The sequence below is a fragment of the Hakea prostrata genome, chromosome 5, assembly GCF_041222555.1.
Source record: "Hakea prostrata isolate BN-2017 chromosome 5, UWA_Hpros_2, whole genome shotgun sequence".
Classification (NCBI taxonomy): Eukaryota; Viridiplantae; Streptophyta; class Magnoliopsida; order Proteales; family Proteaceae; genus Hakea; species Hakea prostrata.
Window position 1 is genome coordinate 15,379,042 of NC_142604.1, and position 8,429 is coordinate 15,387,470.

The 8,429-nt window shown below is 35.5% G+C and overlaps 1 protein-coding gene across 1 annotated transcript; it reads right to left on the bottom strand.

Annotated features, from left to right (window-relative positions):
• Positions 1–663: 663 nt before the first annotated feature.
• LOC149015390 (NEP1-interacting protein 2-like) lies at positions 664–3,713 on the bottom strand. Its single transcript, XM_089157111.1, has 5 exons — positions 3,160–3,713; positions 2,501–2,679; positions 2,200–2,283; positions 1,938–2,105; positions 664–1,826 (listed from the first exon to the last, which is right to left on the bottom strand). The coding sequence occupies exons 1-5, from the start codon at positions 3,392–3,394 to the stop codon at positions 1,704–1,706; spliced, it is 789 nt and encodes a 262-aa protein (XP_089013237.1). The 5' UTR covers positions 3,395–3,713; the 3' UTR covers positions 664–1,703.
• Positions 3,714–8,429: the final 4,716 nt, after the last annotated feature.

Here is an 8,429-nt window from a genome sequence, read left to right on the forward strand (position 1 = left end):
TCTGCATCAATCTAAGATAACACAAGTGGGAAATAATGAAAACCAAAAAGCCTATGGTAGGGAGCCATTATTATGGAACCTATGGTGCCATTTAATTCTCTCTCCACTGACGACAGGACAGATGGGGCCAACGTTTTAGAACAGTTTTTCAGGGATTAGATTGGAATGTATTAGTCTAAAAAAATTCTAAGTGCTCAATTCATAAAGCCGATTCATTGACTTTGATTCTAATTCTTAAAATCTTAAAACAATGGATGGAATTAAAGTTTGCAAAGGTAAAAGCAGTCATTTCGTCTTGTAGTGGGTATAAACTCTTTCTTCTGATTCCCCCCAAGAAAAACTCTTCCTTCCAAAACTTGGTTGGAAAAGATCTCAAACTTAGTTGAAAAGATTTAAGTCACACCCCCCCCCCCCCCGAAAAAAAAAAAAAAACAAGAAAGCAAAACAAACAACAACAAAATTAAACTTCAGAGAAATTAAATACAAAATGGCAGCATACGATCTAAGTCAGAAATTTTAAATATCAAAATGAAGTAGATTGGCAGGTTTGAGTTTCGGACCAGGGGTAGGGACCTCTCAGGGTAGATATTTTCTGAACTTGTTAATGAATCATTCATTGAACTCATCCAACCCTTTCATAAATATGTAAATAATACACATGGATGGAGTAGCCCAGCTACCCAGTTTTCTCTCATCAGTTAAATCTCACCTATGGCTTTAATGCTTTGTTTTCATTCCAATTATCTGTAATTTTGTTGAGCCAGTAAATAATACAACACTGAAAAAGACAATTCAGTGATGAAGGCTTCTGCACAAGCAGGATTTGGTGAGGCAATTTTTCTATGCAGTCTTAATAATTTATGGTGACAGACGGTTTTGATGCCTTGACCTCAAAAGTTATAACTGCAATCGACCAACCATGACAACAAAGTCCATCCCAGTAAATGATACCACAGCATACACCCAAATAAGAGCTTACCCAGATTGACATGTACACATAGGCATATACAGATTGAGAAGTAACTGAAGAGAAGCTTATAAATTCACCATTAGGATCTCACTCTTGTTTGTGGTTTCACAGTAGTGTAGTTTCTAAGAAAATTCCTGGTAACTTTACCAGCAAGCTATTAAAAGTCTCATTAAGCCTCATTTCATGTTTGAATTGATTTAGTCAGTCTGTTTAGCAATCTTGAAAATCCTGGTCAGAGTTTACCAAAAAAAAGAAAATCCTGGTCAGAAGAAACATGCACCAACCACCATAGATGATCAAGTCAGTGTAAGATAAATCCCAATGAATCCACCACTTTGCTTCATCTTTTGGTCTGAGCACAATGAAAGAATCAAAGGTAGATACACCATCTAAATACTAGACTTCCTTTGGATAACTTGATCAAGTTAACCACCCATTTGTCTTATAAATTGCAATTTGCAAAGCTGGAAAGGCAAATTTTGAGAGTCATAAAAAAGGAGGAAAGTTATTTACAACATTATCAATGTCTAGAAGAAACAGTAGTGAACAGGAAAGAACACAGATTAGATTAGAAGTACAGGGGGAACATAACAATATCTACACATATATGGCGACAACAGCGGCGGCAATGTTACAATGAAGATGGTGAAGTGGGAAAATTGTATTAGTGTAAAAATCTAACCTAAACAAGAATGAAAAGAAACTCTCCGTATTGTGATTCACCGTAGGAGCATTACATATCCCTTCTGCATAATGGGCAAGAACCGTGCCTGATAAGCCACTCATCGATGCAAGGTAGATGGAACATGTGGTGACAGTGAGGTAAACTTCGAACAGTCTCTCCAAGCTGAAAATCCTGGACGAATAAATTTAAGCATGAGTACTTGATCTAGTTTTTCTGTGATTTTATCCAACTGCTATACTTCACGTTAGGCTAGTGAAACAAAGAATAAAGGGTAATTAATACCTGAAGGCATACTGAACAGGAGACCCTATCCCCAGATCCATCCTCGTTGTTCATGCTTGTAATTTTGATCTTTGGGATTTTCTCAACTGAATCTCCTGACAGTCCTTTGGTTCCACCTGTTTCGAAGATACTTGTGATTTCTTCAAAGCTGGTTTCTCCAGAACCCATCTGATAACAAAGAAATCCAACTTGTGAGCAAACCACCAAAGCACATCTTTTTGCCATGTCAATAGCGATACATTTGAGGTTTCTTTCTAGTTACCTGACTCTGGACTGCACTTAGCATTGCTGGGCCAATCCTCTCACGAACAAGTCGCCCACTCAGAAGGCTTGCAATTACATCAATCTGGGCAATCCAATTAACAGATTCATTTAGGGCAAGCTATGAAATGGGAGCAAAAAATTTGAATTTCAACATGAATTCAAGATTCTAGGATTGATTTTGAGGAACCAGTAACTTTTTCTCTGTTGAATCACTACTTGGCCTCCCCAACTAATTACACCCATTATGCAAACAAACAGCTATTCTATCTTCAGCAAGTCTGAGAAGCAAGATTACTCACCAAGTAGAGGAGACAACCAAGTCCTGAATCATCAGATTGCCAAAGAAGAAGAGAAGATTCAAAGACCTCAATTGAGAAAACAGCTCCTGATATGGCACCAACTGCAGCTCCACGGAAGAATCCACTCTCAGTTTCTTGGCCTATTAAAGCTCCAGTCACTGCTCCTAACAAGGAACCCACTGCAAGCAAACAGAAGCAATCTTGAGAACACTATTCCATTCCACCAAGCTGGACCCTTTTAACTTTTTTCCAGATGGGTAGCAAGACCCTTAACATTACAAGCAGTCTATCATTGTATAAGGGATCAGTCGGACAAATCTAGGTTCAAGCAGTAACAGATTACACAGAAACCCCTAAACCCTCTTTTAAGTCCGAAACATAGTTTTGATCTCATCTGTGGGTTATGAGTTAAATTCAACCCAGCAGGTTTGCTCCATAGAGAGTCATTTCATTTATCTAACTATATCTTTCAAAGGGTCGCAGAGACAGATGAATCCCCAAAAAATTTAACATAAGAAAAACAACAAGAGTCGATAGTGAAAAACAAAGAGAAGATCCAAAATTTGAAATCAGGTCATCCAAATTCTTACGGCATTTATTGTATACAGAATCATGCCATAATTAAACAAAAGATCAACAATGGCAAAGACCGTACTTACCTAATGCGAAGAAGAAGGTCAAAATTGCAGAAAGAAGGTTGCTAAGAATCGCAGAAGCCACAGAACTGCAAACCCCTTTTACTCTTTCAACCCAGATCCCAAATGTTGATAAGGAAGAAGACGGAGAAGACGGAGAAGAAGGAGGAAGAGGAGGTGAGGAAGAAGAAGGAGAAGAAGAAGGAGAAGAAGGAGAAGATCTCGGAGGGGAAGGAGATGGGTAGGCGTAAAACTCCATTTTTCTCTCTTCTTCAATACGAATCAAATAAATGTTTGATAAAAGATATTTGTTGATCGAACCCAAATATATAACAAAGCAGAGAGCAAGAGAGAGAAATAGAGAGAGAAATACTTAGTCGTTAAGAGACAATTGAAGAAGAAATCAAATAACCCAACTCGCATTTAAAGCTTCTCCTTTGGTTCAAATCTCTCTCTTTTTCTTCTCTCCTTCTGAAACACTGTTGGGGAAGAAAATCGTGGCCTCCCTTTTGAATTTTCCTTTTATTTTGTCAAAGACACGGGAAAGGGAAGCTTCGATCGATAACCAAATGAGCTTCGTTTTTTAATGCTTCGGCAAAATCACTTGTTTTCATGGATAGAAATACACGGTTGAAAAAAAAAAAAAAAAAAAAACCCTTACGATCACGTTAGCCATGGGAGGACCATTTATAGCTCCTCCCGTCCTTGAAGATGAAAAGACTAACATCTCCTTCACCTCACCTTCCTTATTCTTTTTCATTTTTCATATTTTTTTTGGGTCATCGTGAATATAAGTTGTAAGGGACTAAGGGACCACTGGCCCGGGGGAGGATTCACATCTTCTATAATTCTTTAGAATTGTGCCCTGTAGCATTAAATAATTATACAAAAACCTAATTCAAGCCAAATATGGTTTTTCTTAAAATCTACCTTTATTTTCTTCTGTCCTTTCTCTTTATAAAATTAGTTGAGTGAAAATACCTGTCAAGTATTGTTAGAAAAGAAAGAATCAAAAAGAGAAGAATAGAGAAATCTTCTTCAACACAACAAGAAAAGCGCATAACTTTCGCCGCCGTTAGCAGAAAGAATAAAAGAGAGTGAGAAAGAGCTTCCATGAAGTCACAAAATTGGGACTATTGCCGTGAGCATAGAAGAGAAACTAAAAAAATGCAAAGATTCTAGGGATTTTTCTTAATCTCGTAAAGAAAGGGGAGAGAGGAAAATAGAGGTATATATTTTAAGAAAAATTAGATTTTGTTTGAATTAGATGACTATAGAATTATTTAATGTCACATGCCACAATCCTAAATAGGAATTGCAGGGAATTGTAAAAAAGGGAATTACTGAGGATATAAACCTCCGAGGAAAGGAGAGAAGATGTAGAAGGATGGAGGTTTGAATTCATAATTTCCTTAGATTTATTACCGTAACATAGGAGATTGTCACAGTTATGCTAGAAGCATATCCACAGAGGTATCAGTCATAACCGATTAAGCATACCTTTGATGGTTCATCTTCCTTTATTTTGGTAAGAACTTCACCTCATCTTTCAATGAAAATTGATACAAAAAAGTCTCCTAATTGACATCAAAATTGAACAGGAGTTCAAATGAGCTAAGATTTCTCTCTTATATATTAAACTCATTTATGGGATTTTAGGAATAGTATATAAAATACATGAAACACGTAAATATGTAAAATATTCTTTCATAATTAACAAATTATATAATATCCCTTTGTTGTTTGTAAATTATTATATTTATACCCCTTGAATTTATTTATTTTTCCTATTATAAACGTCTCCTTCTGCTTAACATCGATAACTTTAAATAGATGAAAACATATTTACCATTAATCAATATTTCTATAAGTTTTTTTTTTTAATATTATATTTCTATAAGTCAAAAAAATAAAAATATCCGAGAGAGAAAGATTGTTTCTTCTTCCATTGGTGGGCCAAAATGACTGACTTTTATTTATTTTATTTTTTAAAAATATTTATATATGTCAAAAAAAAAAATTAAAAGTCAGTCATTTTGGCCCACCAATGAAAGAAGAAATAATATTTTTCTCTGATTTTTTATTTCCTAAAACCAGAACACAAAACTTTTAGGTTAAAAAATGCAATGAGAAGATTTGAAAAATACCATAGATGGTGAGTTTTCACTTAATTTCATTATTTTAATGGTGAGAAGATAAAGTTAATATATAATTTGAAATACTAAGGGATGTAATGTATATATGTAATAGAAAAAATTTGCAGAAAATATAAATGTAATAATTTATGTGAAATTTATTATTTGATTCACTTTTAATGTAATTTTTTTTTCCTTGGTTCAATTAAATTGTCTATATAGGATTCAATGGATCTTTTCATACTTTAGAAACTATTATGTCATCGCGCGCAAGCTGGCCCGGATGAACCTCATATCCAAAAAAAAAACTATTATGTCATCAATTTTAGTCCACATTTTTTGCATTTATTATAGCGAAAAACTTAATCCTGAGCTTTATGAAAATCTTCATCAACATATTCGTAGATTTCCTAGAACATAAAATTTTAGTTTATCTACTGGAATTTGGACTTAAGAATGGGGTTTTTTTTTTCTTCCCCTTTTTCATTAACCAAATTTTATAGAAAAACCCCTAAGAAGTGCAGATCTCTTGTGATTTTTCTTCACAAGACCAAGGATTGGAGATGGGCCAAATTGTCCTACAAAAATGGATAGTACTACCTACTAGCTAGGGAGTGAGAGGCAAAAATCTTCTCCCTCAAAATAATACGAAAATTTTGAAAATAGGGTCAAAATATCAAATAAAATGCCTTCCACATCCCCTAGTGTGTGTTAGGATCTCTACCCTCAATTAGCGCCAGTATATGTAAAATATCCGCTTACATCAATATATCATTTTGCCTATTTCTCCATGCCCACAACAAACCAGCAGGAACTACGATAGCCTCTCCCATCAGTGCCTGAGAGAAGATGTCTAGTTCCGAGAGAGCAAAACCCCTAGATAATTTCTTTTTGATAAAAGAAGAAAATAAATATATTTTGGATCAAACTTGATCGTCACCAAACCTTTAATTTTAATAATTAAAATAGTTTATTCTCATTATATTTTTGATTTTCTAATCAATCATTAGCAAACCAGTCACAAGAACTAGGGCACAAGGCTAGAGATGTGGGGGGGGAGGGAGAGGCGTAAAGGAATGGACATCCGAACTCAAAACTTCTTTAGTTTTTACGCTTCTACATGGGAAACTATCACCCCTAATTACGCTAGAAGCACATCCACAGTCAAAATCCAACTAATTCGATTATCATTCGCAAAGCATTACTTGAAATGAACAGAAAGAACCCATTAATTAGCTCCTTCTAGGCTCTTCTTGTAATCTTTATATGCAAATAGGAATAATAATTTTGATCACTTTCTCTTTGCCCTGGGATAAGGTAAGCATCAGAATGGACAAAATCAGACTAGACTTTAAGTTCTGGCCAAACTTCATTTTATTATAAATGCCTAAAACTGCAACAGAAGAGTTCTATCACACACTTTGTGATGTAGAACTGTAGAAGGTTCAAACCTGTCTCTCTCATTGCAGTTATCCTGAAAAAGATTTGGTAGTTGCAAATTGAAATCTTGCTTTGAGAAAGACCTAACAACCCTCATGGGCTATTCTCTTTTCCTTCCTTTGTAAGTAAACTAGTGGCACCAAACACTATCATTTGAGGGTAGGTTTCTTAAAATCTTTTCCTACACTACCATTGCAGCTAAGCTAGTTAGTTGCTTCTGGTTTATGATTAGAGGGAAAGAGAAATTATTAATATAAATTTTTTTTGGGTTACAAGGGTAGAGAAGATCACAGCCCTTGGTGGAAACAAGTTTGTTTCTATGTGTTTAAAATATTGAATTAATTGGAGTTTTTATCACTCAATCTACTGCTTGATCTGATGTAAATTTTGCGTGTTTCATGTTTTCCTTAGGTTTCGTGATGGGAGTGGAAAACAAAAAAGCTTAAGCTAGAAAATTCTCTCGCATGGGTGGGAGGAGAGAAAACATTTTCTAGCATCGCCATTGTCAAGGAGTTGCCGACGGTAGTAGCTTGAGGAGACCTGGCTAGTTGAAGATTTGATTATGTAAATTCTGGAAATTTATTCCTAAATAGTAAATTCAAAACAAAAAAAATTAGTATTTATTTGTACATTTTATTTTCTCACTTTGGACCGTCGGATTCAAACATGCTGCTTACGTAGTAAGCATCTAATGGTAGCACATCTACCACTATAATAGAAAAAAGAAGTTGCCAATGATGGGATACTAAAGCGGTTAAAGGCCTAACTTCCCTACGGGAGGTCTTGGATTCGCACCCGTTCGGTGGCATTACTTATATATATATAAATAATCTCCCTCGAGGAATAGTCACATAACCAAAGAAAAGAAAGAAAGAAAAGAAAATTTTAAATAGAGAGACACAAGATTTTACGAGAAAAATCCCTCAAGAGGAAGAAAACCCACTGCTGCAAACAGTCCAATGGTTTTGACTATTTAGAAAATGAATTATAGTTACATATTTATATCAAAATTCTAAGCCGGATACAATCAACACCGTATATATTTCAGATCCGTGAAGGAAGGAGGCTATTGCTCCCCTATCACCCCTTCAGTCATAGAGAATCAGACCTACATACGTGAAAAGCACATCTCTGTTATGCACAGCAGTGCATTTTTTGTATCAAATGATTGGTTGAGATTAAAAGTTTAATTTTAAATTTTAAAAATTCTTAATAATTGTGTATTTATTATATTTTTTCAGTCAATCATTTGAAATATACGTGTATTGCTCAACATAAAGATGTGTAGAGGAAATGATGTTTTTCCACGTAGGTAATAATGAATTCAGGAGGGGACCACCTTGAGCATGGCATGCAACTCAAATAAATGCCTCTCATTCTCTCAGCTACGTACACTTCACGGTACAAACAGTGGATTGAAACGTCAATGCCACGAGAGAGATTCCAGACACGGGGGTTGATTCCAGAAAGTTCTTCACCCGTGAATTTTGAAAATCAGTTTGGGCTAGTTGCGGCAAAAGATGGTGACCGTTGTCTTTCCCGCTAAATTGATTACAAACTCGAAGCTTCATGAACAGCTCGCAACTTACCAATCTTCTAAACCCAGAAGACCGCCCGATGCTCTTCTCATTTACCATAAAACTGTAAGCGAAGGACACTTTCCCACCAAATCGCACACTTATCTCAGCCATCAAAGCCTGCACGGTCATCCTGGCGGTG